General features: G+C 45.3%; 1 protein-coding gene across 1 annotated transcript; it reads right to left on the bottom strand.

The window, feature by feature from the left end:
- Nucleotides 1-683: 683 nt before the first annotated feature.
- LOC129213362 (cytochrome P450 3A9-like) lies at nucleotides 684-12,482 on the bottom strand. Its single transcript, XM_054843270.1, has 13 exons — nucleotides 12,324-12,482; nucleotides 9,545-9,638; nucleotides 9,069-9,121; nucleotides 7,835-7,934; nucleotides 7,134-7,247; nucleotides 6,763-6,851; nucleotides 5,596-5,744; nucleotides 4,455-4,582; nucleotides 3,716-3,800; nucleotides 3,166-3,326; nucleotides 2,497-2,723; nucleotides 1,517-1,679; nucleotides 684-1,314 (listed from the first exon to the last, which is right to left on the bottom strand). Exons 1-13 carry the CDS (start codon nucleotides 12,392-12,394, stop codon nucleotides 1,216-1,218), a joined length of 1,533 nt encoding a protein of 510 aa, XP_054699245.1. The 5' UTR covers nucleotides 12,395-12,482; the 3' UTR covers nucleotides 684-1,215.
- Nucleotides 12,483-14,414: the final 1,932 nt, after the last annotated feature.

Genomic DNA, 14,414 nt, shown 5'->3' with positions numbered 1-14,414 from the left:
TGCCAGGAGAAAGCTAACGGGTGATCTGATCTGGTTTGCAGCTCTTCTAAAAACCTTTCCCATTTTACTAGAATCCTTCTTGGTTGGTAGGTGCCAGGACCAACACAATACACCAGGGTTAACCAGAGTGTGAAATTCAGATCCAGGAGAACCCGCCACCTCCTTTGATATTCCCTATTTTATACGGTCAGGGATGGCATAAGTCCTTTGGTCACAGCATGATGCTGGTGGCAGGACCAGCCCATAGGCCACAAGCCATAGGCTGCTCTGGAGCAGTTTAAGAGCAAAGCAGCTCACAGCAGGCTAACCCCATCCCTGGCTCTGGAAGGAGGCAAGGCTCAACTGCAAGCCATGTCCAGACAATTTCTCCAGGAGCAGTGGCCCTCTTGCAGTGCTGCCACCACCTCCTGTGAGCTGCTCCTGCTCTCTGCAATCTCTCCTCTGTCGTTTCTGTGCAGGAGATGGTTGGCCAGTGCTGAACTGAAGGCAACCTCTTAATCAAACTAAGAGGTGGGAGTTATAGTGTTTGTAAAATACTGTACAAATGGGAGGGTTTGATCACATTAAATGAAGGATCAGATTCATTAAATTAAGTGGAAAGCAATGTACATGGATAATTTCGAGGGTTGAGGCTGAATAAGGTTTTTAAATAGGAAGTGATCAGCTGCTATACACAACACAGAGCAGCTCTCAAACATTTTTAATGACAGTATTTGTACACACTTTAGTTTAATTAACACATGGCACAAGAGAGGTTTGGTAACTAGGATATAGTCTCACACCAGTCAGCTCAATTATAACACACAAAATTTCGAGCATCAATACACCAAGAAGAACGTCACCCATCCCTGCCCAGCAAGGTCTGGCAATTTGAATTTCCATCACACCTTGTTTCTCTTGGATGCGACAGTAATTCCTTCTCTACAGATGGAGAAGTCCCCTTAGAAGCGAGTGGATGATCAGCTTCTCATTTGGATTTATTTCTTGTTTTCTGCAATCAAAATTAAGGGGACTGTATATTGTCACTGCCCAGTGATCCACATTACATTTCTGACAGCTATGTTTATTAGTAAATATGTAGTAATTGCTTACAGAATTAACTAGAGCTGCTCTTCTGTGTCTGTACATGCAGGAGAGATTTCCTGCGATGTGTGATCCCTTTGTTAGCACAGCACTCGTTAGATGCCGGAGAATTGCTGCAGACGCAGCTGGTGTTTACGCCTCTGCAGGTGCAGTGTTGGTCCGGGGGACTAACTTCAGAAAAATCGGTTTCTCTGGTCTTAAGAGTCCCTGTGAACTCAGCTTGAGAGGGATCTGCAACAATAAGAGGAAAATCATGCTTGGAGATAGACAGATTAAAGAAGTAGAGATTAAAAGAAAGAAACTTGGCCGCGGTTTGGACATAACTTTAACTGTAGTGCCTGAAAGTGCAAAGCTGCTGGTGTTGGCACCCATGGTGAGAAACTAGGCACCCAGCTCTTCGTGTGCGAGTTTCAGAAGGAAATGTGCTCCTCACCTGAGTTTCTTTGCAGGTCTGGAAGGTGAAATGTTGCAGCAGGATGGCGATGGCAACTTTCAGAGTCAGGAGAGCAAATCGCATCCCAATGCAGTTCCTGGGACCAGCCCCGAAGGGCAGGTACGTGTACGGATCTATGGACTCTTTGTTTTCCTTACTGAACCTGGATAATGACATGGTTGGGGAAAAGAAATGAAGGCAGCAAAAATCCAAAAAGCTACATATCTATATTACTTGGAGATCTCTTGCTGGTGCCCTACAGAGACTTGTTTGCTTTTTCACTAAGGTACCTCAGCATACCCCAGCAATCAAGTGCTGTGTCACAGCCCTCGTTGCAGACAGGATTTTGAGTTTAATTCTGTCCATTCAGGCTAGTAGAAGTTGAGAGCAAGGTGAAAATCTACATGCCTGGCCAAAATGACTGATATTTCCTATCTGTTTTATTTAGTGAGAAACCAGGAGTTGCCTTTGTTAGGAGCAGCCTGTGGTTTCAGTCTCGCTGAGAGTGAGAGCTAGATACCAATTATAATAATAACCAGCTAGGGAAAAGTTCATTTTCAAGGAAGTGATAAGAGGGAAGGCAACTCTGGAAGGATCAACTCCGGTGTATTTTGTAGCAAAGCCTACGTGAAGGAAACGGCTTCAACAACCAAGATTATACAGAAAGATGGCTAGCAGTTACAAAAACCCACCAACTCCCCACTCTGTCAGCGAGCCTAAAAGCTGTGTACAAGATGTTGTGAGGTATCAATGTTATTCTCCCAATAAGATTATGTGGTTTGAAACCCTGCTTTAAGTGCAAAGCTCACTTTCTTCTTAAAATGACATTCCCATGAGCCTGCAATTTCTCATTGGTATTGTTTGTAAAAAGATAGGAAGAACACCATTAAGAAGCTAATCAGAGATTAATACTTAATTACTACACGAGGAAAAAGCAGCATGCTATTTCTTCCCTTTTGTTCTGTTTGGGTTTTTTGTACCTTTCTGGTCTGAACTCTTCTGGGTTTGGCCAGTACTCAGGGCTGCGGTGCAGGGTATAGGGTGGGATAGTAACAACGGTTCCTTTGGGAATGGTCACTCCATTTATTTCTACATCTTTCTTGCAGGTTCTCTCAAGCCGTCCCCCAATGGGGAAGAGCCGAAGGGTTTCACTCACTGCCATGTCAAGATATTCCAATTGCATCATCGCTTCGTATGTGAGAGGAGCCTGTAGGGCAACAGGAGAAAGGTGACCAGGTATGTTGGCATGCGGATTGGATTGTCCAAAAATGACTGATGAGACCAGAGTGCCCCAAACCTCTGCTGCCCCAACCATGTCTTAGATTCACTGAAGAACAAATTGCAAGGTAGATATTGTGTAGTTGGTTTCATTCTCCATCCCTGAGTGATGGAAATGCCTGGAAACCCACATCCACTTGTGCACGGGCACAGAGTGTGGCAAATGGGTTTGTGCAGTGAGGTGGCCTCTGAGGTTTCAGCTGCCAAAAGAGAATCACTGCAGGGTTGAATTGTCTCAGCATGTGTCTCTTGAAGCTCTTGGAAGATCCCAGGAGGAGGTTGTTTAGGAGCTAAAGATTTCTCATTGTCTTGACCAAACAAGGCAGACAGCAGGGTCAGAGGGTCTTTGCCATCACTCAACGTCCCCTTACCTTGTTGGGTAAAACAGTGTCGATTTCCTCCAGCAGTTTTTGCTGCACGTCAGGATGCATGGCTAGTTCATACGCCAGGTAACAAAGTGTGCTGCTGGTGGGCTCGTAGCCGGCAAAAATAAAGATGAATGCTTGCGACAGGACCTCTATGTCAGTCAGGGCTGTGAGGAGAGAGGACATGGATGGATGAGCAAAACTGGTGTTGGCTGATGGTCTCAGCAAGGAACGGGTAGCAATGGGTGGGGTTGAGGCAGGTTTGTTGCGGTTGTTTTCTGATAACACATTTATGGCTACTCTGTCTGGAAAGAGTCATTGATAAAGGGGTGTTTCCCCGGTATAAATGAATGACAGGGCAGTTCTAGTCCGTGGCAAAGGCCCTGGGAGATTCCCCTTAGCCCTGGGTGTTGGCAGGAAGGGACAGACACTTCTGCCTGGAGCTGGTCAGTGGAAATGGTGGTGACCTGTTGAGCCTTTCTCTGGGAAACAGCTCCCCATATTCCCCTCGCTCCCACAGTCCCTGTTCTTGTGATGAATATTTGGATGTTGTTACCTTTATATGAGTGATTTGCTCCATTGCTCCCGTGACTGGTTGACTTCTGGGATTCAATCATCAGCTGCAGAAAATCTACTCTGCCCTGAGGAGAGAAGCAGGAGAGTTTCTTTGGTGACAGGTCCCTCAGGGAGGGCTCAGATAGGCAGATTTCATAGCCAAACACAAGTTTTAAACTGAAAGCATCCCCAAAATGCACATGGCTTGCTTGTTGTAAAACATAACACATACATTTTATTTTGGAAACCTATCTGTCCTTTTCATGAAGCCATTGGGTGGGAGAACAGTGTATCAAATCAGTTTTGGGAAAGAGATCCAGGCTCTAAAATGGAGAATTTTGCCAGGAAGCAGCTTCAATTTTTGAAAAGTGAGAGGGGAATGTACAACCCTGAAAGGCGGAATTGCTGCTCTTGTGCTGTTTACTCTGCTCTCTCTTATTCTCTGCTTAATCTTCTTCAGGGAGTCTCTTTCTTTGACTTATTACAAGTTCTGCAAACCCAAGCTTAATGCAATTCTACTGAGCCTTTATCTGGATTTAGCTTCAGACCACAGACATACAAGTCTGCTTCTCTGCCAGGGCTGGTCAGGTGAGGCTTTTCTGACAGTACTAAAATAAAGTGTTTACACTTAAGTAGATTCAGAGTTTTGCTTTGGCTTCACCTTCGATATCATCACCCTAATTATATTTCACTTAAGTGTATTTTCTGTCACAGTTGCTAGCAAATTCACACTCGCTTACCTTGTGAGGCTCCTTTTCACGATCCTGCTTAATTTTGGAGAGGGCTCTCATGAAGAAACTTACAGCATCACTGGGGAAGAAGCTTATGTTCATCTTGGCCAAAAGAGGAGTAATGAATGGGCATACAACTGAAAAACAATTTGACAATAAAATCACACACTGTAAACAAACTCCACCTCGTATAAGATAGCTATGGATGTTACTGAGGAACTAATGATGCTACTGAGAAATTATTTCCTCTCTTGATTTTCTTACCTGGGCAAAGCCTAGCTTTTGCCTTTTTTTCTTCTTTCTCCGTAAGAAGTAGTTTGTCTTGACGCAACCCCCTCCTAAGTTCCTGTCAACTAGGCACAACTGAGCTGGGTATAATCTTTGCTTTAAGAGATGACCAAAGCATATGCCACCTTCTTTTTCTAAGGTGCTGCTTTCTGAGGACAGGTTACTTCTGTGCATTGTACAGCACCACACCAAGAATGTAGCTCAGAAGAGCAATATTGCAAATTCAGAAATTTTTTCAGTCTGAGCTAGTCACTGCCGTTCTATGTTCATACAAACATTTTTAAGCCCCCTTCAGAGCATTTCCTTCATCAGAGACTCAATTTTGAGCTTGTGTATAGATTCATAAAATCGACAGCACCACAACCTCCTCGATGCACAGATTATAACTTTCCCTGTGTTTTAGCATGGTATCTAATCTTGATTTAAGGTCCATCACCATCACTGCTAAGCTATTGCACTGCTAGGAAATTACCTCTAATTACAGCCCCACCTCAGCACTCTCTTCCAGAAAATGCATTTCAGATAGCACCACTGTCCTTGAGCTTCACAGCTAAACTTGCTTTTCAACCCTAGAATCATTTTCCACTGCTTATTCGGATATTGGCTGGGATGTTCATATGTTTCTTGTACTGTGGATGCCAAAGGTGGAAGAAGTTTTTGCCCATCTCCTTCTCGGAGTTTTAGCATGAAGCTAAAAATGAGGAAATGACAAGAGCCATTAGGACCTCCAACCCAGCTAGTGAAGTTATCCAAGCAATAGTTGATTGATTAACATATAGGATGCACCAGTCTCTGATACGCTTGCTAAAGTCACACTTCAGTAGTATTCTGACACCTGAATGAAGTTTTCAAAGTCATTTACATGCCAAGATGAAGATTGGGTCAAAAAAGTCAAACTTGACCAACTTCTGCATCTCTCTGACAAAGGGGTCTTTGGGGTTGTTCATGGAGTCGATGTTCACACCAAATGAAGTGCTGGTGACAACATCCATGCTGTAGCTTCCGAAGATGCTGAGAAAAGATGGAGAAGATAGACTGTGGTTATATATTTGGAGCAAGCGAATATATTTTTTCCTAATGCCTATGTGACATTCAAATATAAATTCTCATAAGACCTCCTGCTCTGGTTTTGAAAAGGAAATTGGATATATGGTAACTGAAAAGCACTTATAGCGAAAGGGATAGATTTTTAGAGAGCTTTGGTTTCAAGCCTGCATGGGTTTTGAAATCGGACAGCTTTTCCAAGGATTTTAAAACAGCATGTAGCTACATGAGCAGGTTAGTGCAAGGACAGCATGAGGCTCTCGAGCAGTTTAGCTTCTTGGGGAGGGGTGGCAACACACCCTGCTTCAAACATGCCATGCAAATGGTCTTGTTCAACCCAGCAGAGGTACCTGTAATGGTGCAAACTGTCCAAACCCTGGCCTGATGGGGTTTTTGTAGGGGAGATCTTTGCTGGTGTGTGATCAATGATGTGCAGCTGCCCTTTCTGCATCTATGCTTTGGAATTGGGGGTGAAATACACAGTTTTCAGGGCACAGATGAGGATGACACACCCAGAACCACACTCTGTTCTCCCCTCCAGCTCCCCCCAGCAATGGGGACAAGTGATGGACCAGCATCCTGCAGTGCTGCAGGTGGGGCTGGGAGGCCAGCAGCCTCAGCATCCTGTGGTATAAGAAGGTGGTACACAGAGATCATGAGTATAAGTGGGGAACACTAGATTTTCCTGGTGGATTTGGAATTTTCTTGGGCCTGGGGATTCACAAAGCTGTGCTGGAGCGTTTCCTCCTCCCCTCCAATTCCCTTTAGAAAGCTTTTCTGTGTGTCTCTGCCTCTAGGAAGTTTCCCTAACATCCCAGCTTAAATTTTCCCTTTCAAATTTTCAGCCAGGCTTTCAGCTAGCCCCATCCCTTATTTCAGAGGTCTGGTTTACCCAGCGAGCGATCTGCGTTGCCAGTAACGAATGAACCACAGCACTGGCTAAGAAGGTTTGCTGCTTAGCCTGCTGCTCCTAGCAGCTACTTACTCCTTTACAGCTACAACGTTGTCCTTTTCCACTTGCTTTTGAACATTTTTCACCAAAACTTCCCCATAGTGCTTCATTATAGGAAACATCTGGAACACAAACCAGAGATGGTCACTTAAGTATGGTACATTTTACTCCTTTAAGACAGGCTTATGAAGACTATAGGGATTTTCATGAATATTTACAAATAATATCTTTCTGCTAAGTTTTTATTTTAAGCCTTTTTTTGTTTTAAATTAGGCATAAATTAAACAGGCCAGCTTAGTCACCAGGCTCTGACTAAAGAAATTGGACCCCTGTGACAATCTCAGCCTGGAATCACTGCCTACTGACTTTCTGATTTAGTTTGCATCAGCTCCGCTGTGTTTTACCTCCTTTAGTTTCCCACTGGTGAAGGTTGGAGAGAGCACGGTACGAATCCTCTTCCACTGTTCGTCTTCAGCTAATGAGACAGCGTTGTTCAGCACCCCTGCTAGATCCATATGCTGGAGGGGAAAAAAAGCAAGGTGTTAAGCCCAAAAAAGGTAGCAGCTTCCTTGCAAGGATGGGAAGGTAGCATGTAGCCCTGCCTAGGCTATTTCAGGAACGTTACTACTGGCAGCAAGCTAAGTCCTTACAAACAGCCTCTCTCAGGACACGCATATGTAAATAAACCCCTTTCCCGCAGCAAACCAGCTGCGAGATGCCATTTCCATATGTAACCCAACAAGCCCAACGTACCCATGTGTACGCGTGCACCCACACCTAACCGTGCCGCCCAGAGCCTGCGTCCCAGCTGATGGCATGTGTGCTAGCTGGACCCTTACGGATTCCCGCATGCTCGTACAGACTGAAATTCCTGTATGTGTGTGAGAGCAGAATTTGTCTGATGTGCAGGTGAACAGCTTCCTCTGCCAGCCCGGGTGTGCGGTCCCCAGCCTGTAAGGCAGGGGAACAGTGACATACAGTGGCCATTTGTAGCAATCCCTATAGTGCAGCCCCTTGTCCCCTATGGGAACCCTGCTGCATGCTTGGCTCTTCCTGTACTCTGTTTTTTGGACTCTATGGTACATCGCGATGCTTCTGGTCTTACCCTCCGGTTGGTAAAGGTGGAGTAACACTCTTTAACCAGCACAGTTTTAATGATTTGGGGGTCCACGGTAGCCACCACAGGTTGCCTGCCATCATAAATCCTGATAGGGGGAGAAGAGGACACAGATAAACAACCCCAGACAGTTGAAGTGCAAGGCTTGGCTGATGCCCAGGAAACAATGTGTTAAACAAATGCTCCTCCATCACCAGCCTTGCTGTTCTGCAGATGCCTAAGCACAGACATGTAGAAAGCGGAGATGGAAAAGGACTCCCATGCCTTCTCTCATCTGGTTTTGTAAATGATAAAGGGGGCTAAACACTTTCTAAATTTGCTGGGAAATGAACAGGGCTCAGTCCCTCAAAGGACCAGATACTAAATGAAGCAAGTGTCTTCACTTTCTCCCCTGACTCTGTGTGTTTTTCCAGGCACTTAAACACATTACAGTATTAGAGGGAAACTTGTTCGACCCCTTTCAGGCTCTTGAATTGGGTGTCTGGAGACTTGGGCTGACAGCACTGAAATATCCTTGGAGATGAAACTCGATCCTTGTTTTTGTCTTTTTAAGCTGCCAGTTCTGAATTCTTTCCCGGAACAGATGTAGATTAAGCAGATTTAAGCACTTTCCCCATTTATGTAAAGATAACTTTTCCAGACTCCATTTTTTTAAAGTCGCTATAGGGACCAACGGGTGCATTATAGAGGGTATGTGCATGTTTGCAGCCCAGGTTATAACAGCAGCAATAAAGGCCAGAGGAGATGTCTGGCCAGAGCAGACAACGATAGCTGCACTGGATCCCACCGCAGCAGGTGAGGACCAGCAGCACAAGGAAGTCTGCGGATTTTGGATCTGCTGCTTCTCTCGGTATTGGGAGTCACTCACATTCCTCTGCTGTTGGTGAACCAGAGGAACTCGACCTCCCGGTTCCAGATTCAACCTTAAATGAATAGTAGTTTTGCTGTTGATTTTGTTAGGAGCGGGTGAGGGCCTTTTGTTCTTGGCTTTAAAATGCCTTTCATAGCACAGATCAAAGCAATTTCCATATAGCATGACACCGACACAGCCCTGCAATCATCAGGATTTAACGTAAGCCGCCACAGGCACCCTATCGTTGCTGTACTTGTCCTGCTGGGATCATCGGGGGTGCAGGTAGAGAGAAGGGAGCTTTCCTAATGAATTTTTTCTCCCCTTTGTATGGATTCTTGCTTTACAAAGAGATCAGTGGTTCATACTCACCCCCAGACTTTCCCATATTTCTGGAAACATTCATTGTCAAAATCCAAGAAACCCTGTAGGAAGCAATACAAAAATGATCTCAGGATGCAGCGGAGGGGATGATATTGGAGATGGTAGGTTGGGAGGGATGTCTGTAAACTGACGTTCAGAGCTGCCTTCTGAGTTCTCCTCTCCAAAAACATCATGAAGGACAGCATAAACGTATATCATGCTTGTGAATGAGCTGTTTGCCAGGACCCTGGCAAAGGGCAGCTGTAAATCAGCCACCCATGAGTGCTCGTTTGGAGACGCTGTAAAGGCAGGGCCCCGTGGTCTGCATTACTGAGCCCTTATCCCACGCTGGCCTTTGCACAACCTGTGCGTTAGAGCGGAGCTTGGCATTTGGAGATAACTTATCATCGCCATGTATCTGTTGAGCTACAGCTGTATGAGCAAAGGCAGATATTTCTGGAGCCAGGAAGGCTTCAGTCACGTACTTTGCGGTATTCCAGGCACGTCCCGAAGAAAGGCAGAGGCGTCGGCCCAGGAATACCCAACTTCTTGAACAAACCAAATGGCCAGATCCCATATCTGTGGGACAGAAAAGGCAACAGAGTGTTACATCACCGTGGCATTGGGGCTGCGAGCTCTCCTAAACCTGGAGACTGCAGCAACGTCCCTTTGGCTCTACGTAGAGGAGGTTGATCCAGGAGCTGGAAAAAAGTGGCCCAGAAGAAAATTGCCCTGTAAAAACTACTTAATAAACACGGTAAGGCTCAGTGCTGCCACACGCAGCTTCAGAGAGATCACTTTGGTGTAAAACCAGACATCTCCTAAAGGCATAGGTGCTTTGGTGGAAACAGGACCTCAAAGCCTTTAGCAAAAGTCAAGAAAGGAGCTCATTGCTAACCAAAGGAGAGGCAGAAAAGGGAGCTGGAAGAAGAACACCAAGCTTACATGTTTTTATTGAAGAGATATCAAAGCAGTGCCAGAAGTGATGTCCCAAACAGGCCTTTTGTCAAGCTGCACTTTAATTTCATTTATTGTTCTCCTTCCTCTTAGCCTGGCGTTAGCTCAGTGGTGCGTCAGAAAGTCTTGTCTTGATGGTTTTCTGTTCAGATTTTATTGACAGCTTTGCAGATTTCTTTCCTCTGAAGCACCCTTTTTGGCAGCTGTAAAGTTATTACTTCTACCTCGGGGCCTTCTGTTTCTCGACAAGGGCCTGGGCTGCAGCCCTTTGAAGCTTGGCTTTGGCTGTGTTGAAAAAGCTCCTCAAAATATTTGTTTTTTAGTTGGTAGCTGCAGCTTCCCAAGCGAGCAGTTTGTTGCAGAAGGGATGTAAAACTGCGAAGGTTTGGCAGCAGGATGTTATCAGAGATCCTCTCTGGGCCGTGTGGCAGTAACCGCTCAGGCAGCATCTTGAGGATGCTGTCCTGATAAGCCAGGGTCTAGGCTGAGACTTAGGAGGGTTTCCCTTGTAATTAGTAATACTTTTCTGAGTCTGGGGGACCCCAAATGAGATCAGTCCCCAGCATACGTTCTGCCAGAGCACAAAAGAGGACCTCATCTTATGGTCCAAACAGAGCAGGCAAAAACAGGCGAATGGGGTGTTAGCAGGTGTAGAAAGGTTTCACAGCACTCTGTCTGTCAATGTTTAACCTTTTCTGTCAAAGGTTAATTCAGTGCTAGGTATAAAACGTTTGTGGATTCTCATTTGTAATGTCTATGGGTAGCCGGGGCTGCAGGAGGACCAGGAAATGCCAGGCTGGGCTGGTTACAAAGCCCAGAAACTCTATAAGAACATAGGCTAGACTTAATCCATTTGAAACATGGCCAGGAAAACACAGTCTAATGCTCTTACAACTAAAATGTGACATGGTTTTCTGCAGGCTGAGAAGGACCATTCAGTGTAAAGCCAGAGAATAATCATTACTTCTTCTCACCATGGAAGTGAACCAGAAATGCCTGATGTTCCTTCATGTGTGAACCGGAGCCCCAGATGGACAAGAAGCATCTGAACAACCTCCCTGTGCTAATGGGCAGTGAAATCTCTATTTTAGCTCGGATATCAGAGCACAAAGATCTGGGCTTCATCCCTTTTGCCACAACAAAATTGCAAGTGGCTGCAGAAGGCGGGAGTCTGGTAACCAGCAATCTCAGATGGCCACAGAGTTATTGAGGGTTTGGGTCAATAATGAGGGTGAGGTTTTTTTGGTTGGTTTAGGGTTTTTTAAGAGTCTGCCCCAAACAGGCTTTTGAGTGATCCAAATCACAGGAAAGGGTTTTAAAAACAGGACTAAAAGTTTCAGAGCTTACTGAACTGCTGCGGCTGGAGCATTGCCAGGGCAGACAAATGGATTGTGCTCGTATGGACCACATTAATCATTAAGGTTTATGGCTAGCAACATGCTGTCTCTGCCTAAGGGCTTGTCAACACTACAAAGTTTGTCAGTGCAGCCTTGTTGGCAGGGGCTGCCAGTGGAGATGCTGTATGTCCCAGCAGAAGGGGGTTTTCAGCCAGCCCTGCTACGCTGCAGCGCCAAACAGCATCAGCAGAGCAGACAAAAGCATTTTCTCACTAGCACGGCTCCTCTGAAGCAGCGGGGTACGCTTCTGCCTGATGGAGTTTTTCAGAAAAGCCAGGAGCAGAGACCTGACCTTGCTCTGGGCTACGTTCTTCCCCCAGCAAGGATGGGCATGGGGATTCGCTGCAGGCGTGTGGCAAATCTGCAAATTGTCCCTCCTGGTCTGGGTGCCCGTGTGTGGAGCACCTTACCTGGGCACAACAGGAGTCGTCAGGAAGAGAGAGAACTGATTGTATGAATGCTCTTTTTCTGGTGCCTTGCTGCTGCTCTCCACCTTTGCAGGTCACGCAGTAGGGTCATCTACTGCCTGCTCCCCTCCATAGGGCAACCTCGGTCAGGGAGGCACAGCCTTCCTTCGGCTGTATTTCTGTGGAAAATAACCTAGCGGATCATGATCCTCACTGAAGCCAGAACCCTGCTGGTAACGAATGTCTGGCGCTATGATTATTTGATTATTGCTTTGATGCTTAGCAGCAAGATCATAACGATACATGGGAATACTCCAAACCTTGGAGCAAGATCACGCGTCTGTACAGTCTTTAGACTCCTCTGCTACTTCTCAGGGCCTCGTCAGAGGCTAGAAGCCACAACTACCTGTTTGCTCCTTGGCAGACTAGTTGCATGAAAATGAACAACAGTAAGAACAGGAAAGTGGCATGAGCAAAGAACCAATAAAGAATATTTTACTCACGCTACCAGGAGGGCTATGAAAATGAGCAAAAGGGCCCAGGTCTCCATAGAGAAGGAGGGAAGAAGGTTCATTTTGGCTCTTCTCTGGTTGGCTTTGAGTTCTGCCTTGGTGAGTTTGTCTCAGGTCTGTGGGAAATAGGAGTATTTCACAGCGTGCAATCTTTTGTGTCCAATCATATGATTTAGGGGCTGTCCTTCTGTCATGAAGGAGGAGGAGTGGAAGGCAAAGGTAGCAAAGTATGCTAATCTGAAAAACATGATTCGTGTGATAGGTAAATGCCTGCCCAAACTGGCTAAGGTTCTATTATTTAATACATAGGTTGCCAGACATTTCAGCTAGTTTGTTGTAATAGTAAGTAATAACTGACTTTTTATTGAGTAACGCTCCTGGGCTCCTACACAAAAATAAATAAAACCACGTTACAATGAAAAGGTAAATCCCAAAGCAGGTGTCAGAGCTAGTTTACAAAAGGGAAGGAGAAGTGAAAAGGTTATTCATATATTGTATGACAAGATCTTTTCTGGCAGCTGAATTAACTTTGGCAGATTTTAAGATGTTGTTTGAAATCTCTTTATGTGTTGTGAAGAGCAAGTGCTGCCTGCCTCTGTGATGGGTCAGAAGCAGCTTCTAACACAGGCAGGAATTTGCCCCCTATAAAGGCTGTAGAAGTCCACCTTATTTGCTGGCTTGTGGGCAGGAGTTTTGTAAGAGAAATACTGTCATTCCACAACTGCAAGCAGTTAAAGTACCACCATTTTCAAAAAAAACTAGCTCATGAATAAAACCAGCACGCTCCCTTCTGCAGCAGCTGGCAAAAAGACACAAGCAAAGGGAAAACACGGATTTTGTAACGGTTCTCCTGTAAGGATGGTGCAGAAGAGGAATAGCATCTTAGAGGTATGGACGTGCTGAGAGAAGAATTTGATAGCGGTGAAAGCTGGGCTACTTGGATGGGGCTTGTTATTGGCCACAATGTCAGGGCAGGAGCTATGTGGTTTGCATGGATGTGTGCTACAGCATCTTTAGGGCTTCATTCAGAACTCTAAAATGGGCAATTCCCTTCCTATTGGCAGAGCTGCCATCTTCAAAGGGGAGTTTACTGGCTGCACTGGGTGCAAATAACTGGATGTTATAAATATTTAGCACATCAAATACCTCGTGTCTCCGAGGACGTTGCTGTGATTGATGCTGGGTTGACTGATAGGTGGACACAATCCACATGGTGGTACGAGACGCGTTCTGAGAGTCACCAACTGACTTATCTCAGCAGTATTTGTATCTCATTTCACCTTTGCCTGGCCTTTGCTCTGACCTTCAGAGACAACTCAGTTGCAGATTATTTTGTAATAAACACAGTCTACTTTAGTTTGACATGAACACGCAAGTTCACGACATAGTTGTACAAGCCGGTGTCAGGTCCTACCTTGCTTGATTCAGAGTTGTTGAAAGATTAAATAACTACTTTCCCATACAGGAGCTTGTCGCAGCAGTGATTGTTCTTCCAGGATTCCCCTTTGCACATTTTGACATAGCCTTGAAATTTGAACTTCTGGACACCAAATGTTCCTGACTCACCATGTTGGGAAACAGGTTAATACAGTTTATTCATGAAATAGGATTGCTGTAGGGCTCTCCATTCTCAGTAAAAATAAGACTCAATCCTTGCCCTGTTGGGGTCATTTTTAAGGGTAAGAATAGTCTCTGGAAAAACTTGTAAAAAACCTGATAGGTGCAAAGTCTTGTTGCTGATTTTGCATTGCAGTCTTATGATCTCTGCCAAATGGACTGTGCCTATTGACTTCGAACAAACAAAACCCCACAATCCCATTAAGAAGCTGATATTAAACTGATAGATTAAAAAAAAAAAACCTCATATGATTAATCCATGCCAGAGGAAAGTCAATAACCCAAGAACGAATGACCAATTTTCACATCACATGCAAGTCCAGCCCAGAGCTGGTTTCATGCCCTAACTTGTCCTATACTAATGCTGTAAACCTCCAACTCTAGGCTGAGGTGCCCCTAAGCTGCTAGGGGGTACAGCAAGCCAGCTGGGAGGTCATGTTTGAGAGGTGGCTTGGGCACCTTCAG

This window comes from Grus americana, chromosome 15 (genome assembly GCF_028858705.1).
Source record: "Grus americana isolate bGruAme1 chromosome 15, bGruAme1.mat, whole genome shotgun sequence".
NCBI lineage: Eukaryota > Metazoa > Chordata > Aves > Gruiformes > Gruidae > Grus > Grus americana.
The sequence above is the reverse complement of the archived record's forward strand: the minus strand, read 5'-3'. Positions and strand labels throughout refer to the sequence as shown.